This window comes from Ricinus communis, chromosome 4 (assembly GCF_019578655.1).
Source record: "Ricinus communis isolate WT05 ecotype wild-type chromosome 4, ASM1957865v1, whole genome shotgun sequence".
Taxonomy (NCBI): Eukaryota; Viridiplantae; Streptophyta; class Magnoliopsida; order Malpighiales; family Euphorbiaceae; genus Ricinus; species Ricinus communis.
In genome coordinates, this window is record NC_063259.1 from 23768061 (window position 1) to 23787754 (window position 19694).

The following is a 19694-nucleotide window of genomic DNA, read 5'->3' on the forward strand; positions in this document are numbered from 1 at the left end:
CTATATTTCATTTTTATATATTTTTTGAAAGGATATTTAATTTGTTTATTTAAATTCTGTTTCTTAACAGATTTATCTATAATCTACAAAAAAAATTAGATAGTAATTAAGAAAATTATATACTATTTTTTATTAATCGGGTTTTTATATTTCATTTACAGACTTTTTAAAACATTAAAAGATTATAATAAATTATTCAAAGAGACATAAATAAAATAATAAAAGAATTTCTAATCTATATATATGTATATATTAATTTCTGAAACTTAAGATTTTTATTTTGACAAATGTATTTATTTTGACATATAAAATTCGAACTTACATGTAATTTTATAGTTTTTTAATTAACTTATTAATTAATAGATTATATTTTTAACTAAATACTCATTCTAATCTTAAGAAATAATATATCAATAATAATCTAGTTTTCTAATTAGATAATAATAATTTTTAAAAATAGCATATATACTAATTATATATTAATATTATATCGACTAATAAATTAATTTTTAATTAAATAATAATTTTGATTATAAAAATAATATTTTTAAATATTATTATTTATTAATAAATTAAATTTTAATTATATAATAATTTCTAATTCTAGAAAAATAGTAATATTAATTATATTGACAGTATTAATTTATATATATTAGTATTAATAATAAATACTCTATAAATAATTTTATATTACTGCATTAATAAAATCTTAAAAAATTAAAAATATTTAAAAATAGTTAGTTTGCTATTATTTTTTAAAATATTATAAATTAATATTAAATATTGAACAATTTATTAAATTATATCTAAAATAGTTAGTTTGCAATGATAAATGACTAGTTTAATTAAATCTTAAAAAAAATTATAGAAATTCAAATCTAATTAACATTCCAACTCGCACTAATTTTTGACTTAATCACATTTTTCAAATACTTTTCCAATAAAACAATTCACTTAACGTAGAAAACCGCGTACGTAAAGTTATGTTTGGCATCTTTTATTATTTGCATTCAGGCTCACAATCTATAACATACAAGGGTTGTAATAATGGAGTATCGAATCTATAACGTTATTAATGTTACAAACAAACCTTTTCTTTTTTAAGAAAAGAAAAAACAACAAATGAATAGATTTTTGTTAATTTATTCGATTTGATCTTGTCCTATACAATAATCGATATAGCAGATAGAATTCGAACTCCTTTTCCATGACATGGTTACCTCTTTTTATGACGTAGGCAGGTGGCTTTACGAATTAGATTTAAGAAAGAAAAAAAAGAAAGAAATAGAGAGATGATGGACTGAGATTGAATATTTAATTTGTAATAGGGATATTACAAGTAACTTTCCGACATATTTTTTTATGTGTTTTTGGCTCGTATTTTTTATTTTTATGAGAAATCCAACTAGCCGTGAATTACATAATATAAAAAATTATCTTTTTAAGATATCTTGCTCTTAAAAATAAATATTCTTATCAAATTGTGGCTTAATATTGGAAAAATTAAAAAATTTATAGTATTTTTTATTCAGTTTGATGTTTTGTCAAGAAATGAAATTTAACCTATGACCAATTTTATATGCTTTGGATTGACAGTCCGCTAATAGAAGGACTATTTTGTTTAACAATATACAATTGGGGAGGATGAAAGGTGCTATTTAAAAATTTAATAATTAAAGTACACAATAAGATAAATGTTATGGGGATAATTTGTAATTCTCCCTTTGTAATATAAGAGATTAAGAATTTGTTATCAACTTTTAAAACAGCAGATCTTTATATATATTGCATATCATATCTAATACAACCAGAAAAACTGAAAAAAGAAAAGAATATAATAAATTTTATATTTCTATAATGGAAAGTGGTGATGAGAAATTATTGGCATTTTTTTTAGTTATCCTCAAATAAGTGGAAATATGGCTGGTCTAATTAGAAGCAACATTTGTGTCCTTAGACAAAATAAGCCAATCATGTCTCACTTAAATTAATCTTGGGTAATTAACAACTTAATTGCTGATCTCAATTGCACAAATCTGCCCTTAATTTTAAACATTAATTCTTTTAATGCCACAATGCATTGCAAGTAAAAAAATTTAACCAAAAAAGAAAAAAGAGACAAACCCTTTTGTAACTTGTCCTACATGACAAATTTTGCCCTCTGAGAACTTTTTGAGTAATGTTATACTTTAATTTTTCTTTTCTTTTCATTTCATTTCATGATATATACTTTTTTGTAATAAAATGTATGCATATATGGACCCACTTACGTGCCAAGGCAATCCTCTTTAAATTCTCTACTCCTTCAAAAATCTTCATGAGAGAACATGTTGGCCAAGGAGTCATCACCATTTCGGGTGGCGGTTTGGTCAATTTCCGGCGAATCTTTGCCACTATAACTTTCAAGTGGAAGAGGCATAATATTTAGTATATGTGTTAGAATGATGCTGTCTTAGCATACATCAATCATCATATTCCTCTTTTCTCACCCTCCATAAATATTGTGATCTTGGGCTACCATTGAAACACACTTAGAACACTAGCTAGTCTACACTCCCAAGTTCATCTTAATAACAAGAAAAAGAAAAAAGATGGTGAAGTTTTCGAAGCAATTTGAAGGCCAGCTTGTTCCTGAATGGAAAGAGGCTTTTGTTGATTATTGGCAACTCAAGAAAGATCTCAAGAAGTTCCATTTTCTTAATATTAACAGTAATAACCCTACCAAGCATCAGAACCATCATGCTTCTTTCCTTTCCTCTCTTAAGAAGTACTCTCCATTTGCTCATCAACATAGAGAACATGGAGCTATTCAAGTATGTACTTTTTCTTCAGCTACGTAATAATATTCATGCAGTGAACGTATTGTTTTGAAATTTTGCATGAATTAATGTGATGTTCTTGTTGTTGTTATTGACAGGTTCACAAGAAACTTGCATCATCGGCAAGTAAAGGTGATATGTATGAGACAGAACTTCTTGAGCAGTTTGAGGATACCGATGCTGTCAGAGAGTTCTTTGCATGTTTGGACCTTCAGCTTAACAAAGTGAACCAATTTTATAAAACTAAAGAGAAAGAGTTCTTGGAAAGAGGGGATTCTTTGAAGAAGCAAATGGACATTCTCATTGAGCTCAAATCTGCATTCAAGCGACAGCGGGGCAAAGGTTCTTCTGCTCAGGATTCCAAGGAGGATACAACTATATCATGCACCATTTCTTGTGGTAAAAAGATTTCCCATCCATTTCAAGAATTGGAGAAAGGATTATTAGTTTCGGTTTTGTTCTGTTGCACCATTTGATCATTTGTACAACTTGCACATATTTTACCATCAAAAGTATGTCACATTTTCTTGATCTCACTTAAATGCATATACTAGAGGAGCTAAAACCAAATTTAGCTCCAAGCTACATGATCATGTAAATCCACATGCGCAAGAAAGAAGTTGCAGCAGAATAATCCCCTTAGGCATCAAAACTAACCTGTGACAGTTTCACTCAATTTTCCAAGTGTAAAATTGTAGCGGGGAAAAAAAAAATTGAAGTAGCATAACAACATAGGACATTACTATTAGAAGGCATATTTTGATTGTTTTGAACTCATGTTTGAGAATACATTTGATCTCATTTTTCTTTTCTTGGCTGCAGAGCAGGACTCTGTAAGGGACAGAACAGAAGAAGACCAAGTGGTGCAAGACACAAGCACAGAAGACTTGCAGAGAATTGAAGAGATGGATTCTCCAGGATCAGAAGCGATTGGAAAATCACTGAGAATGAAAAGAGAGGAAAGCAAGCTGAGATCACTCTCCGGTCGAGTATTCAACTTCCAAGGGAAGAATTTGAAGATAAACATTCCTTTAACAACACCCTCTCGCACATTCTCTGCAATTAGTTATCTACTTTGGGAAGATTTAGTTAACCAATCCTCAAAGAAATGTAACCCAGAAGAAAGCAGATTGCATATCAACAAAACAAAGTTGCATCATGCAGAAAAGATGATTAAGGGTGCTATGGTTGAGCTCTATAAAGGTCTGGGTTATCTCAAGACTTATAGGTATAATCATGTTCGGATGATTTATTAAATTGCATTACCGAAATTGAGTTTGGAATAGAGAAAGCTTACTTGTTTTATAATTACTATAACTTTTCAGGAACTTGAACCTGCTAGCTTTCATAAAGATTCTGAAGAAGTTTGACAAAGTAAGTAATTAAGTCACTCAGGTTTTCCTTTTTTCTTTTCAAATGCTGCTTGATACTATGTATTTTGGTCTGCATAATTAATGGAAAGTTTACTATTGGTGTTTATATTTTTCTGATCTCTAGGTCACAGGAAAACAAGTTCTTCCAATCTATTTAAAAGTTGTTGAAAGCTCCTACTTCAACAGCTCAGACAAGGTAATCAATAACCGAATCCTAAAATCCACTATGAAAAATATCTAGTCCTTATTATTCATAGAAATGTTGCAGTGAAAAAATGAGAAAATCTGCATGCAAAATTATGATAGGGTGAATTCTTAGATGTTTTCCACTATTATTTCTTGGTCTGATTATCCACAGACATTGTCAAGTGGATAGTGATCCTTTTGCTTCATGCCTACATCTACAAAATTTGAACCTAGATATGCTTGTCTTTTAACTTTATAATCTCTTTTGAACTTGTAATTCAGTTAAGAAGTTGCTTATGATCAGTCTCATAAATGACAGGTAATGAATTTATCAGATGAAGTTGAGGAGCTATTTGTTAAACATTTTGCAGAAGAGGACAAAAGAAAAGGAATGAAATATCTTAAACCTCGACAACATAAAGAATCACATAGTGTAACCTTCTCCATTGGTGAGTTGTTCTTTCGTTTTTTTTTTTTTTTATGAATTGGAGGATATTATTATTATTTTTTGTTAAGTGGGTTCTTTTTTAATCAATCATTTTGATGGAAAGTTTTGATCTTTGGTTAAGTTTGTGACAAAAATATAAGATTTTAAAGTTTCAAAAGAATGGACCCATTAGGCCACTAAGGGAATGCAAATGAAGGGCAGTGCTAGCTGCCTGGTTCACTTTATATTTGGTGGATGATAAAGCATAGGTCCCATGCCACACACCCATTAACATGTTTGACATAAAATAGATCCGTACAAGGACTGAACATGAACAACACTCTTATTGCATAAAAGACAACATCAGTTTTCTTCATGCAATGTAAGACGCTTTTTAGAAAGAGTGAACTGCCTGTGGCCAACAATTTATATTGGACATATGACTAAGAAAATGATCTTTATCCTATAGTTAGATAAGTTTTTTTCTTAAAAAAAAGAATTTACCAAGGTAATTCCATGTCTGCAATTGAATCGTATAAACATACTGTAGATATGTAGATGAACATTGATCTAACATATTTGAACATAATCAGGATTATTCACTGGATGCTTCGTTGCTCTTCTTGCTGGATATGTTATAATGGCTCATATTACTGGGATGTATAGGCAGCAGCCTGATACAGTCTACATGGAAACTGTCTATCCAGTGCTTAGGCAAGTTTCCCTTAATTGGCTATTTTTAGCATGAAACTTGAAAATTCTTATGGTAATAAAAGGAGATTTGCTATATTTTGCAGCATGTTCAGCCTCATGTTCCTACACTTCTTTCTGTATGGTTGCAACATTTACATGTGGAGAAAGACTAGGATTAATTACAGCTTCATTTTTGAATTAGCCCCCATAAAGGAGCTTAAGTGCAGAGATGTGTTCTTGATATGTACCATATCGATGACTGCTGTAGTAGGAGTCATGTTTATTCATTTGTCACTTCTTACAAAAGGGTATTCTTATTCTGAAGTTCAAGCAATTCCGGGTCTTCTTTTATTGGTAATTTCTCGATAAAGAAAACCTGATAGACTTATAGCAGTTCAAGTACCTGCTTTTCCATTTTAAATGGACTTCCAGGTCTTCTTTCGTACTGGACTAACAGTTTCCACTTCTATATCAGATGTTCCTGTCACTGCTATTGTGCCCCTTCAACATATGCTACCGGTCTAGTCGTTACCGTTTCCTCTGTGTGATTAGGAACATAATTTTATCACCTCTCTATAAGGTAAAAACAATTTCCATATTTGGTCATCTGATAGTTTCATAGGCTTATTAACTAAAGCATTAGTTATAACTGTACATACTAAATGTCTCTGCAGGTTGTGATGCTTGACTTCTTCATGGCTGATCAACTTTGTAGTCAAGTAAGTTTGGTTTCTGATAGCATATGAACAATTAGATGCCTAAACATATTGCTAAACTGATGACATTTGTAACTGAATAGGTGCCAATGCTTAGGAACCTGGAGTATGTGGCATGTTACTACATAACTGGAAGCTTTAAAACCCAGGACTATGGCTACTGCATGAGGGCAAAGCATTACCGTGATCTTGCTTATGCAGTGTCCTTCCTGCCCTACTACTGGAGAGCTATGCAGGTAAACGAGTGTTATTTTTATTAGAACTGTGTAGACCTATGATTCAACTTATTTGCTTATGGTAATTAGAAATTTTGTGATTAAGGATTTCACTTAATTTTTTTTTTTCACCGGGTTTCACTTAATTGGGTGTGCAGTGTGCTAGGCGATGGTTCGACGAAGGACAGACAAGTCACCTTGTCAATCTAGGCAAGTATGTATCAGCAATGTTAGCAGCAGGAGCCAAAGTAGCCTATGAGAAAGAAAAGAGTGTTGGATGGCTATGTCTTGTTGTGGTTATGTCAAGTGCTGCAACAATTTACCAATTGTATTGGGACTTTGTAAAGGATTGGGGTTTGCTTCAAATCAATTCCAAGAATCCTTGGCTAAGAAATGAATTAGTGCTTCGTCGAAAGTTCATTTACTACTTCTCCATGGTACAGTATTATGTCCTCACTCCGTTCCATTCCTCTCATTATCAGTGGAACAAGATGGATAGGAATTTTAATTTCCACCCAATATCCAGTATATTGGCACCTGCCAAGTTATTCTGTTCTCCGATTAGACAAATCAACTTGCCTATTTTCATATTTAGGCTATCAAGATCAAGATAAGATGTTAGAATTAAGACAATGAACATATTCCTATGAAAAAGGATTCATTATTGGCATTTTCCAACATAGAGGAAGATTCCCATCCAACATAGCTAGCCTGTGATGGACAACCAAGAACACAGAATTAGACATCTGAAATTAAACATTACGGATGCATTTTCGATTTCTTTCTCTTAAGCAAACTCTAAGCACACATTTGGTTATTTTCCTGCAGGGTTTGAACCTTGTCCTGAGGCTTGCTTGGTTACAGACAGTTCTTCACTCAAGTTTTGAACATGTTGATTACAGAGTAACTGGGCTATTTCTAGCTGCCCTTGAAGTGATTAGAAGAGGGCATTGGAATTTCTACAGGTAAAGTAACTAACTCGGTTTCATTTACAATTTCTTTTCATATATCTTTTTCATCAGGTGTATTAAATCATAGGACTAATGGGGAATTGTTTCAATGGTCCAGGTTGGAGAATGAGCATCTAAATAATGCTGGCAAATTTAGAGCAGTTAAAACAGTACCACTTCCTTTTCATGAAGTGGAAGAGGAAGACTGATGCCCCATTGGCAGCAGTTGATTACAGAATTTGATTCGCAAACAATGATATTTTTCAACCAAAATTTCCCATAGGAACCTTTAGAGTACTTGCACAAGTTGTTGTAACAATACATCATCTTGATCATTATTGTTGTATCATGGATAATGGGAAAGAAATGGTTCATACGTGTATACAAAATTTTCTTCAACGAATAGAAGATCATTAGTTGACGCCTTCTTTGCGAATATTTCTGTTGCCGCTTGATTATGAATTGACTCTTATTCAGAATTGAACATAAAGAAAATGAGTGAATACGTTTTTTGAAAAAAGAAAAAAAAGAAAGAGATGATTTCATACTAGCAGAAGTTATTACAGATGATACAAAGTTGCAGAATGAGTAAAGTTTGCAACCCAGTTCCGCAAATCCACGACAGGCTGATAGGGAATTCTGAAATCTTTCTGCAAAACATGAAGGAAAGTAAAGGATTATGTTCCCTGTGACCTTCAAGTTCCTGGCACCTCCAATAGAAAGATGACTTCCCAAACTTTATTAACTTGTATCAACAATATAATTGCCACCCGATAGAGGTTGGATGCTGGTTCCGAAAAAAAAAATCAGCAAAAGCAAAGGAAAAAAATTCACATAATGATGAGGACTAAAAGAATAGTAATGAACAGAACCCAAATCCTGATTAGCAGAAAAGGGTATCTGCCATGCTGCATGCACAAAAGGCCCGAGCCATGGAAAATGATGCATAGAGGATGGTTTTAGTTTCTTCCCGTTGAATTGGAATTTATAGTTTTGAATTTATTACATTATATTATTAGTGATAAAAACAGGAGCTTCATAGGGAAACATTCAATCTCTATCTATCTGTAGTAAATTAGTAGGTTGGGTCAACAAAATACATAAACAAGAATGAGCTGAAGCTCTTCAAGAAAATGGACAAGAATCATTCGTGAGCTCTGATGAGCAAAACACCTATTGCATTATATAAGAAATGAATAAAGAAACAGACAAATCATCTAAAATCTCAATTAATATAGGACCCACCATCCAAATATATGAATATGAATGCGTAGCTATATATACTTTCCCTCTAATAACCTTAGGTATCACAATTAGGATCATCACGAAATGGCTGCTCCTGCATGCTACACTTATTGCAATTTCTCTCCTGCCACAAATTCTCTCTCTAATTCCAAACTCAAACCCATCAATTCCCTTTTGTGTGACAGCTTCTTTAAACCCATAATTTCTTCAAAGGCGCACCCTTTTTACTCATTGCCCAGGTCACTCGCCAAAACCCTACTTTTCTTTTTCAAAGTTCGAATCTTTGATAATAGTACGGTAATTAACTTCTTATTTTATTTTGCGGATTCCTACAGGCTGAGAGTCTGTCAAAGAAAGTTTGCATCTTTAACCCAGAAACGCTCACAACGGTTAGTGGTGGCGCTTTCTGGACTAGTGGATGGAAATTCTGAGACTTATCCAGAAGCAGAACCCACTGATTTAAATGCGGTATATGATTTTCTTGTTGTGCCCTTTTAGCTTAGTTAGTTAAATCTGATGTTATTTGGTGTTACTAGGTTTTGGTGATTAGTTCTTTTGCTGTGGCCTTCCGGATTACTCCTATTTTCTTTGTTCTAATGCTATTATGGTTGATTAAAAGAAATACATGATTTTATGTGAAGGCAATTCATGGTTTGATGGTAATTCAAAAAGCAGTTAACCGTGTATGAGTTTCTTTGAGGATGTTTATGAAGTTTGAGAGTGAGAAGTTGATGCTTGTATGCAGAACTTGAGGCTATAAGGAAAGCTATTAGCTTAGCTTATGGTATCATCAACCAAGTAATTAGTAAGGGATGAATGAACAATCTGAATGGTGATACAAATTGTTTGACACTTTTGTCCAAGGTGTCAGGAAAAAGGTGGCAGTAGCTATGACAAGAGAAAAGGATGATAAATTCAATTGGGAATTAATTAAAAGGGTTCGATTTTATACTTCCCCAAGTGAGTATTCAATCAATAGATTAAATTGATTGAAATGAAACCCATACATTGTGCAATCATTTCTATTATGCACCTCTATCAAGTTTGCATTATATACAACTCATGCGAACTCACATTGTACTTCTGTGCTCCAACAGAATTCACATTATAGGTGATCTGAATCCTTTGTCCCTTTGATAGGTGCATGACTTCTTCTATCCCTGATGCTGGATTTAAGAATGTTTCTTTTAGACATGAGGCTGGAGTATCCGCTTTAATGCACATTTGCAATAGTACCATACATTGTTATAAATCCTTAAAACATTTTCTATTGGTCAGCTCTGTGAAAAATACATATTGATTATATTTTTGGTAATTAACCACAATGAAAGATGATAGAAGTGTAGAAGAATGTTTCTAATCCCGTAATGCTTGGTGAACCATAAACATTTTATTGCTCAGAAATTTCTGTTTTCATCTTTGTCTTTCAAAAATTTAGTTTCTTGTGCATACTTGCATGTAAGGAAGCCCATTAGCTCTTTACTAAATTCTTTGTTTAATGAATTTTATCCTTAGCATCGATATTGTTTGAGCAACTACCCATCTCTTCCCCTCCCTCCCCTGCAAACCATTGGCTAAATACATGCATTCATCCATAAAATTGATTTCTGCACTTTTAAAAATTCATCCTGCACTGTTATCTAACTAGAGACTAAGCAGTGATACTTTCTTATTAGTTTTTATGTTCTTTTTTTCTCCTTTTGTGTTTTATGAACTTCTATTTTTTGGCATGTCTTCCTTTTAGGGCACAACTATTGACACAAAACTTCCTAGAAGGAGCTTGCTTGTGCAATTTACTTGTGGTGAATGTGGTGAAAGAACACAGAGGCTCATTAATCGATTGGCCTATGAGCGGGGGCTTGTTTATGTACAGGTATTCGTTCATTGACTTTCATTAAGACCTACTAGAAATATGTTTCCCAATGGCAGCAAGGCCGTCAAATTTCCATTCTGATATAGTGTTAATATGTTTTTTTCTGTACTTCTTAACATAACAATAGAAATAAATTTAGTTTTTGTTTGCCAATAAAAATGTTAGTATCCATCATTGCTAGAAAAGTTATGACCTAACTAAACTTTATGTTGTTTTGTATTCATACTTGTAGTGGCCAAAAGATTGGAGTGAACCATCAAAATTTTAAGCACCGCAAGATGATGACAAACCCATATTTTCTTAAACAAATTTTGTTAATATTAATTGGATTAACATTTCTAGAAATGAAAGATTTAAGTTCAATAAGATGCATATGTTTGCTATATATATACCAAACTACCACTAAGACCTTTGACTCAAATGATTGTTTAAGTGACCATTATGGTTTCTTGTTTTCGGTCCATGGAAATCACACAATACTGTAACCTATGTATATTCTTTGCACCTAAACTTAGTTATATTATTGAATCTGACTCTTCAAAATATCCAATTTGTTAGTTAATGGTTTATTTATAGTTTGCATTACTTGGGAAAGCTTCTATACAAAATCATGCAACTGAAATTGATTGAATTTTGTGTTTTAGTTGAATGTGCTATCCTTTTCATTATTATCATACCATTCATTGTCAGTTCTGCATGCATTAGGCTTCAGACCTAAATTATAAGATGATTTTGATTTTATTTACATAAAAAGATTAGCATCTTCTTTACAGTTTTAATTCTTCTCATTCCTCTATAAAATTCATTAATTTATTCGCCGACTTCTCATATTAGAGTTAGGTTTTTATAGATGCTAGCTATTGTCAATGTAGTTTTGGCTGCATATATGATGCTGCCAGCTAAACTTTTTGACAGCTTTCTCTTTGCTAACCTATGAGTTTGTTGCTGCTTGTGCTATAGAAGTAGAGGCGCATGGTTACATATTAATTTTATTGATCAATTTCCCTGACAGGAAGTTGTAATTGATCTGTGTTGTAAGCGTGTTTATGGCTCTATCATAAAGCAGAAAATTTCATTTTTATTTGACAACAAGATGTTACTTATTAGTGTGCAGGATGTGAAAAATATCACAAATTAGCTGATAATCTTGGTCTCGTAATTGAGTATGTTTTGCGGGAGGACATAGGTTCGGGATCAAATGCAGATCAAGTTTGATAAACGACAGTGAACTTCAGTACTTATACAGCTTCATTTTTTCGCATGGTTTCATGTAATATTGTACTTCAATTTTGCTTTATTGCATACGAACTTTGTAAGAACCATACTCAAAAGAATAATTGTATGAACTGAAAAAATACAAAATTTTGACAATCCATCGGCATGCCTTTTACATTATAACTCCTATTTGTATGAATTTTTGAGTGATCTTTATTTTGTACACATAAAATTATATCTCTTGACGATATGAGATTGCTAGAAACTGTAGCCTGTGACAAGCAGCAGAAAGGCAATAACTAATGTCCTTGCCCAAATTCCAGAACTTTCTCCCAGCTGATACAATGCATTTCCTCCATTCTGCAAGTCAAAGGAAGAAAGAACGGAATCATTTATGGTAATTCGACATTGACTTCTTACTTGAGCATTTATTTTGAGAGTACAAGCAATGGATTATGTAAACAGTAAAGGCGTACCGGATTTGGGGATGGTGCAGGGGCTGTATCATCAGATTCTGCCACCGCAGTAGTAGGTGGTGCTGGAGGACTGGGGGGAGTTGGTGCTGGAGCTGGTGGATGATGATGCTTCTTGTGCCTGTGCCTTCTTTTCTTCTTGTGCTTGGGTGGAGTTGGTGCAGGTGAAGGTACTAATTCAGGTGTTGGAGCTGGTGGTGGAAGAGCTGGTACAGGGGCTGGTGACGGAGTAGCCAGTGCTGGAACTGGTGCTGCTGGTGATGGTACTGGTGCTTCCTTGGCCGGTGCTGGTGCTGGGGTATCCTTTGCAGGGGCTGGTGCTGGAGGTACTTGGGCTGGAGCAGGGGACACTTGTGGTGGTGGCAAAGCAGGTGGTGGTGTAGCTGGCGGTGGTGGTAATGCAGGTGGTTGAGCTGGAGCTACAATTGGAGGAGCTGGTGGTGGTTGTGGCGTAGGAACTTGTGGAGGTGGGACAGTTGGACTAATAGCTGGTGCTACTTTTGGAGATGGTGGTGTAACAGCTGGAGGCGTTGCTGCACTTACTGGTGATTGTGTTGGTGCAGTTGGTGTGGTAGAAGGCGGAGGTGTTACAGTTGTAGGTGGAGGAACAGTAGTTGTTGGTGGTGGCACAGTGGTCGTAGGTGGAGGAGTAGTAGGCAATGTCACTGGTGATGCTACTGGCCCTTGGGCATTAGTAATGATTAATGGGAAGCAGAGGCAAGCCAGGAACAAGGCCAGAAACCTCGAACCCATTTTGGTTGTGATGAGAACAGAAGATCTATTTAATTATATATAATGCAAGAGAATTTTAGATGTAAAAAATGTTTGGTGCTGTGTTGGAGGGAGAAATGTAGTCTTCACCCGAATGCTACATTACTTCTAATGATTTGGAGTGAGCAGGATATTCTGCCAAGTTTACAGCTAGTGGGCCACAGCACAATCCTGATATTCTTCTGAAGCTTGAAAATCTTGCCAAAAAAGAAAAATAGAAGAAAAGAAAAGAAAAGCTTCCTCCGAGTTTTAGCAATATTGGTATGTAGTCTATTATTATTGAAACCATCATTGATCATAGTCTCGGTGTTTTTCTTTCAGGATTTTGGGTATGATATTAACCAGTCTTGTCATGCACAAGTAACTAAAAATAACCCCCAACAAGGGAATACCTTACTTGAGTTGCGGCTTCTAAAGGTGCCTCATAGGCCAACATAAACTCGCAAGTTTCTGGACAAACTTCAAATGCAAGTTTGCCTTTGATGAGCATTTCGCCCTCTATATGGTTCATTAATTTGTCGTGCCAAATGTGACAAAAAAGGGGAAGGACTAGAAATGAGCAAGGAAAGATATGCAGATGATATTGCTGGCAAACCTTTTACCTAATGCGGATTGACCACGATGTTGATCCTAACACAACCTAAAAATTGGTCAGCGGTCCCTGTCAAACTGATTGCAGAATAAACCAGGTCAGGAATCATCTTAATGGTCTAATTCCCAGTTATGGATCCCTTTACTTCTTCAAAACATCATACTCTGTTGACATTTTCATTTGCAACATTTCACATTTTTTGCATTTGATGGGAATTTGGAAGTGCATAATGGCTAATGCAGCTCCTTGAAAAGTTCAAGTTAAAAAGTAAAACCTAAGCAATGGTTACAGATTGTTGGTAGATCTTGAAAGTTTTCAACTTAAACTGATACCTAATAACATTTATAGATGGTAGTGAGATAAATAAAAATTAACAAGTTAAAACTAAGATTCAAAATTTCGACCTCATGTGTAGCTCTCTTAAACACAAAGACACTGGAGTTTACCATCGTCTAAGTTAATGGTGGTACTTGGCAACTGCTCTACAAGAATCAAATAAGAAGCCTATCACCAGAGATGCATTCAATTTAATGAGAAATGGCCATTATTCTGCTATTCTTACAAACACAACAAGGCATGGAATATATCATGCATCTTATGAAGTATTTTTGATTGATGACTTGCAATAGGAAGAGAAGGTTTATTATGTGGCGAATCTCCACTCTTTGCTTTTTTCCTTCTCCTGAGCTGGAAGAATTGCTGCATTACATCTGCACATTCAGGTGCCAATATCCCTCGCCGGATTTTCATGTTTGGATGAAAAGGATGGACTGGAGCAGGTGGCTTATCTACCAGTTCCGAGCCACTTCCTCCTCCCCCATTAGGAAAAAGTCTGCAAAATATGTGTTGTAAATTAAGATTAGAACCTAAGAAGTCTTAAAACTCAGAATATTCTTTTGTGTTTAACTGATCTGAACGTTGCTTAACTATCCAAACCATGCTCTACATGGTAATACCACATCAATTACAATGTAGTGTTAGCAAAGGCACTTTGATTTAGGCCTTGAATCTCATTCCAGCAGTAATCTTTTTTTCCCCCCTCATAATCAGAATCAGGACAATTGCAGATTCATATTCCACCAGCTGCCAAAACATCTTACAAATATTTTATTGACATCAAGTCACATGGCTGGCAGGAACCGTTTCATCATTCCCTTTTGTGAAAATAAGATGCAAATGAAAAGAAAGAAGAAACTAAAATCAATAGCAAGAAAAAAAACCGATTGAAATATGGAGCACGATGTGCTGTTTATGAATTGGATTTTGGTCCCATGGGTTCTTTCTTGCACATCACAGACATTGCTGATAGAAGTAATACGGCAAGGGGAGCCATCCAGAAAGACGAGTAGAAGTGTATTTCAGTTAAATGGACATGAACATCTTAAAGGCAAAGCTTATTATAATTCTAATCCTTAAAAGATAGAGTGATTTAGTGAATGTTCTCACCAGTGACCACTTCAACCACCAGTATAAGCAGTATAAGCAGAAAGTAATTTCCAACACAACTAAGTTCTGAAGAAAAGTCAGATGTTACCTAATCCAGCTTCCATCAGCTCCAAGAAGCTTATTGGGAGCTCCCCACACAACAGTGTCTATTCTTGCTTGAAGTATTGCTCCAGCACACATGGGGCATGGTTCAAGTGTTACATAAAGTGTAGTCTCCTGATAATCAACAAATGCAAAAGAACATATTTACACCAACATTCAACAAAAATAAGTGATGTTCCTAAAGTCGGATTAAAAATTCCTAAAATGCAGACAATTTAGGACAGAGAAAGATGCATATGGTAATTTCTGTGGATTAGCCTCTATGTTACAAAATCATAGTTCAAACCATTTAATATTTGCATATCTAGAACTAATGGCCAAAACTGAAAGCGGAGACTATCCCATACACCCTTTCCACAAAGGGTTCAAATATGTACATCAATATTGTATTATCCAAAAGTACTCACTTTCACCTAAATGAGTACTTGAACCACATCATCACCACAAATGACGAGACAATTTTAAAGCAAATATCTTAACCACCAGCCAATATTGATGCTGCAAAGACTAATCAGAAAGGCTGAAGATATCAATCAGTCTCCTCAAAAATATACAGGTTATACTTGAGTTAAAAGGATTTAATACAGGTCATACAGGTTTTAACCAAGGGAAAAATTACCGCAGAAAACAAAAAAAATATAATAAAGAAAAAATAAAAGAATACCGCAAGCCTCCAGCTCCGGAGTTGGTTTGAAGCCTCCCGTATACAAATCATTTCCGCATGGGCAGTGGAGTCCCGTAACTCCTCCACTCTGAAACACAGATCACCGTGTAAAAACCCACAACAAAGGACATATCATATCAGACCATTCAATAGAACTTGGAGAACTTACAGGTTGTAGCCACGAGCAATGATTTTTCCATGTTGCACCAGAACAGCCCCAACAGGCACCTCCCACGTATCAGCAGCCTTTTTGGCTTCTAACAGTGCTTCTCTCATAAACATTTCATCAATTTTCCGCTGCTCATTTTCACGTACATATGCCTCCTCCCATTCATCAAATTTGTCTTTTGGGACTTGTTTGTTCCGCTGGAGTCTCCTCTGTTTCAACTCTCCTTCCATCCCCTCGGCGCCTGATACTTCAGTTGACTTGGTACTAACAGGTTGCTCAATCAGCTCCATTGACCCACTGATTGACATATCAGCTTTACCCCCACCATAACTTTCTTCTACAATAAATGTACTCATGCCACTAGAAGGCAGCAATGGAGATGATGACTTTCCTACAGTGCTAGGGGGGAAAACATGTGAACTCTTTTGATCATGTCCTTGTGTTCCTTCAAAACTCTTTCCATCTTCCCCCCAAACAAGGTTTTCCTCTTCAGATGGAGAGGAAATACCTTTTGATGTGGAACCAAATTTCAATGTAGTTGAAGGAGGCGATGTGTCTACTTCAAGCCGTGTTATTTTGCTTTTAGATACACTTGTGCTGGACACTTCTCCCTGACCTTGACTAGTAGTTCGCCCTAGTTGCAGGTGATGAGAAGAGGAGGTTTCCTTTGTCACGCTTCTTTCCCTTTCCACATTTTTATCACTGTTTTCCTCAGGGTCACGGCCAGAAAACCATGCCTCGCTACTAACAGAATCATTTGATGAACTCTTTCCACCCGATCTTCTTCCTGACTTAGGGGTTTCAGCCCGTGAACCCCAGCGCAGTCGAACTACATCCGCAATAATACTCCACAAGGACCTTCCAGTTCTCCTAACAACAGCATCTTTATTTGATGTGCTGCCCTTGTGTGCTTCTGCCTCTGGTGGTTCCTGAAGAGATAAGTCTGTCACATCCCACATTTCATCAGAAGGACCCTTCTCTCCAGAACCCCCAGACAATCGCTTCGAGTCCTGTTCCTTCAACTGTAGAGACTCTGAACCGAATTGACTTGAATTCTTTCTCTTCTCCTTTTCGCCTTCCACCAACTTCTGTTTGAAATCCTTCTCCCTTCGAGTTTCAGAGGAAGATACTTCTTGCCTTGACTTCTCCATAAATTCCCCTACAAACTGCATAGATGACTCCTCTAGACGATAAGCTGAGCCCATAGCATCTTCAGGGGTCAGAAGTTTCAAAGGCTCCCCATGATACTCATCCTTCCCATCTCTGCCATATGGTTCTTGAAATGATGTTGGAGTTCTCCCTGCAGAATTTTCATAGAAAGCACTTGAGCTGCTATCAGAAGTTCGGCCGCTAACATCTTGAGTTGCTGTCTCACTAATTGGATTAACATGCAATGAACCTCGATTTACCACTTGATGAGATGGGGGCATCATCATTGCTTGTGAACTTCTATAATTCCCGTCCTCTACATCAATTTGTTGTATTCTAGCTTGGGAAACCATATTCAGGGATGCTTGAGAACTAGAGGGCTGTTCTGAAGGTTTTTCTTGAAAACTCGGTACTTCAGAGGTCCTGTGGGCCTCATTTCTTGATTTGGCTTCTGTGATTCTTTCAGCAGTTTGATTACATCTTTCTCTTGTTTCTTGAATGGGTTTAACAACTGATGTCAGCTCACTTCCTCGATCAATCACTCTCTTCTCTGAACTTATTTTAGAATCATAAACTCTTTCTTTATCACTGGCATGAATTACTGATACATTGGTGACATTCACTGATATATTGGTGATATCTTGGGACCCTTTTCCAGATTGAATTCTCTGAAGTGCCTCTTGATCCGTATGGAACCTCTGCTCTTTTGCTTGTCCAACCAAATGAAACTCACTGATACTTTTTTCCCGATCCTTCATCCCAGCTTCTGATTGTAAAATAAATGTACTGCTTTTGTCATCACGAATTTTCGATATTTCAGACATTTGTTGTGAACTTCCTGTGGACTCAATCTGTCCACTTACCTGCTCAAGTGTTTGCTGGTGTTTCTCACTTGTCTCCCAAACTGACATTCGAGATCTCTCTTCTTCCTGGATCTTCGATCTAGACTCAGATTGCCTCTGCAATTTAGAAAGTCTTCCAGCATTGGTGTTTCCAGCTTCTGATATTTCAGAGAGCTGCAGGGCATTTGATGTTAAATTTCCCTTTCCAATGCTTTCATCAGCAGTTTTACGATATCCAACCCTTCTTTCCCCAATTAAATCTGCATTTACTTTTAGGTTTCCTTCTCTGCCATTGAACTGCCTTTGGTACTGGGAAGTTGTTTTTCCATTTCTGCCTTGGATCTCTTGTATATCAGTAATTTCCTGGTAATTTTGTCTGAATTGAATCTGTTCAGAAACTTGATTATCTGTTTGATTATTTTTCTTTTTTGTTCCTTTCTCAAAATCGACTGCCAAAGTTGATTTCCCATTCTTGTCACCAATTTGTTTATCAGAACTTGACACCTTCCAATCTTCACTTTCACTAGTCCTTGCTATTCTCGAGCATAATTGCGAGGAATCGTTTATCAACTGCATTTCTTCAACCTCAGTAAGTTTCTTCTCAGTTTTCTTTCTCAAATCCCAGTCTGCACCAGTCCTTGTGGTACTAATTCTCTTCTCTGAAACCTTTCCCACCACTTGCCCCCCAGATTTATTCTCTCCACCCCATAACTCTTCTTTATATCCGCTTGATGATTCTCCCAGTAATCCAACATGCTCATCTTGAACTTCCTTATCACTCTCAAAATCCCCCGTAGAAGACAACGAGTAATAAGATGAAAAACTGGAACTTGCTTTCCTTCCTCTGCGATCCTCACCCCTCAGAACAGTTTTCCTTTCCACCTTCTCTTCCCTCTCTTTCCTCTCTTCTTCCTTTCTGTATTCTTCCCTCTCTTCCTTCCTTTGATCCTCTTCCCTTTCTGCCTTCCTTCTATAACCGTCTTTTTTAAACTCACCAGTAACTAACTCAAATTGACTCTTGGATTCACTCTCCAAGGAACCCAATCTAACATTTTTCTTTCTGCTCTGCGGACGTTCACTGCTATTAAAATTATTTCTCTTTTCCATTTCCACTCTCTTTGAAAAAGTTCCACTTTGACCTCTATCACCTGAACACTCCTCACTCACTTCCTCACTTAACAAACTAATCACAGCTTCAACATCATCAACACTACTTAAACACCGCCTTTGGCGCAAATCTTTACCCCCAAACCTTCCCTTCCTTCTCCTCTCAATTCTTTCCCCACTGCCCTTCTCCTTAAATGAACAACAAACCTCATGATCGAGATCATAATCCAGGACCCGGTAATAGTACCGGTCCCTGCCCCCAAAGATCAATCTTTTACAAGGTGACAATTGAATTAGAGTAGATTGCCTCAACCCATAAAATAAACTGGGGTTTAAAGGTAATCTGTGAGTGGAAAATGAAGATGCACAACAACAAGAACAACAATTGCAACATGAACAGCACTGAGATGACGATAATGGGTTCTTGTCAAATCTTTCAGTTAATAAGTTAGAGTGATCATTGAATGGAGAAAATAAGAGATGCCCTTTTGTTCTAAGTGTCAATACAGCTGAACTAGTGTAAGTATTGTACATATCTATCTCAGTAATTAGAATGCTAGAATTGAGAGTGAGAAGAGAGATGCAAGCTTACCTTGATGAGGCTTTTTTTAGCTTTTCTATTTTATGATGCAGAATCCAAACCAAGAGCAATATCATGTGTGGCTTT

The 19694-nt window shown here is 35.7% G+C and overlaps 4 protein-coding genes across 5 annotated transcripts; 2 read left to right on the forward strand and 2 right to left on the reverse strand.

Annotated features, from left to right (window-relative positions):
* The first annotated feature begins 2320 nt into the window (after positions 1–2320).
* Positions 2321–7800, forward strand: LOC8264513 (phosphate transporter PHO1 homolog 1). Its single transcript, XM_015716472.3, has 14 exons — positions 2321–2813; positions 2918–3218; positions 3642–4047; positions 4145–4193; positions 4317–4388; positions 4698–4827; positions 5399–5519; positions 5603–5852; positions 5974–6078; positions 6173–6217; positions 6298–6450; positions 6588–6866; positions 7258–7394; positions 7498–7800. Exons 1-14 carry the CDS (start codon positions 2592–2594, stop codon positions 7586–7588), a joined length of 2361 nt encoding a protein of 786 aa, XP_015571958.2. The 5' UTR covers positions 2321–2591; the 3' UTR covers positions 7589–7800.
* Positions 7801–8643: 843 nt separating this feature from the next.
* On the forward strand, positions 8644–11895 carry LOC107260908. 2 transcript variants are annotated; one of them, XM_048373188.1, is made up of 4 exons: positions 8644–8863; positions 8960–9092; positions 10369–10497; positions 11612–11895. In XM_048373188.1, exons 1-4 carry the CDS (start codon positions 8709–8711, stop codon positions 11633–11635), a joined length of 441 nt encoding a protein of 146 aa, XP_048229145.1. In that variant the 5' UTR covers positions 8644–8708; the 3' UTR covers positions 11636–11895. The 2 variants fall into 2 exon arrangements, with proteins under 2 accessions (XP_048229145.1, XP_048229144.1); XM_048373187.1 differs by having other exon boundaries at positions 8650–8863; positions 11605–11895.
* Positions 11811–13260, reverse strand: LOC107260918 (lysine-rich arabinogalactan protein 19). The gene is made up of 2 exons (XM_015716591.3): positions 12189–13260; positions 11811–12072 (listed from the first exon to the last, which is right to left on the reverse strand). The coding sequence occupies exons 1-2, from the start codon at positions 12936–12938 to the stop codon at positions 11971–11973; spliced, it is 852 nt and encodes a 283-aa protein (XP_015572077.2). The 5' UTR covers positions 12939–13260; the 3' UTR covers positions 11811–11970.
* A 600-nt stretch (positions 13261–13860) lies between these two features.
* On the reverse strand, positions 13861–19694 carry LOC8264514 (tRNA(adenine(34)) deaminase, chloroplastic). Its single transcript, XM_015716530.3, has 4 exons — positions 15930–19694; positions 15761–15848; positions 15083–15210; positions 13861–14380 (listed from the first exon to the last, which is right to left on the reverse strand). Exons 1-4 carry the CDS (start codon positions 19559–19561, stop codon positions 14107–14109), a joined length of 4122 nt encoding a protein of 1373 aa, XP_015572016.2. The 5' UTR covers positions 19562–19694; the 3' UTR covers positions 13861–14106.

Coding starts and splice junctions, on each gene's coding strand:
- LOC8264513 (XM_015716472.3), top strand. CDS start 2,592: ATGGTGAAGTTTTCGAAGCAATTTGAAGGCCAGCTTGTTCCTGAATGG. Junction 4,194..4,316: donor TTCTGAAGAAGTTTGACAAA/GTAAGTAATTAA, acceptor TCTGATCTCTAG/GTCACAGGAAAACAAGTTCT. Junction 6,079..6,172: donor TTTTATCACCTCTCTATAAG/GTAAAAACAATT, acceptor ATGTCTCTGCAG/GTTGTGATGCTTGACTTCTT.
- LOC107260908 (XM_048373187.1), top strand. CDS start 8,709: ATGGCTGCTCCTGCATGCTACACTTATTGCAATTTCTCTCCTGCCACA. Junction 8,864..8,959: donor CCTTTTTACTCATTGCCCAG/GTCACTCGCCAA, acceptor GGATTCCTACAG/GCTGAGAGTCTGTCAAAGAA. Junction 10,498..11,604: donor GGGGGCTTGTTTATGTACAG/GTATTCGTTCAT, acceptor GTTACTTATTAG/TGTGCAGGATGTGAAAAATA.
- LOC107260918 (XM_015716591.3), bottom strand. CDS start 12,938: ATGGGTTCGAGGTTTCTGGCCTTGTTCCTGGCTTGCCTCTGCTTCCCA. Junction 12,073..12,188: donor CTGCACCATCCCCAAATCCG/GTACGCCTTTAC, acceptor TTTGACTTGCAG/AATGGAGGAAATGCATTGTA.
- LOC8264514 (XM_015716530.3), bottom strand. CDS start 19,561: ATGTACAATACTTACACTAGTTCAGCTGTATTGACACTTAGAACAAAA. Junction 15,849..15,929: donor ATTGCTCGTGGCTACAACCT/GTAAGTTCTCCA, acceptor TCTGTGTTTCAG/AGTGGAGGAGTTACGGGACT. Junction 14,381..15,082: donor GCTGATGGAAGCTGGATTAG/GTAACATCTGAC, acceptor CATATTTTGCAG/ACTTTTTCCTAATGGGGGAG.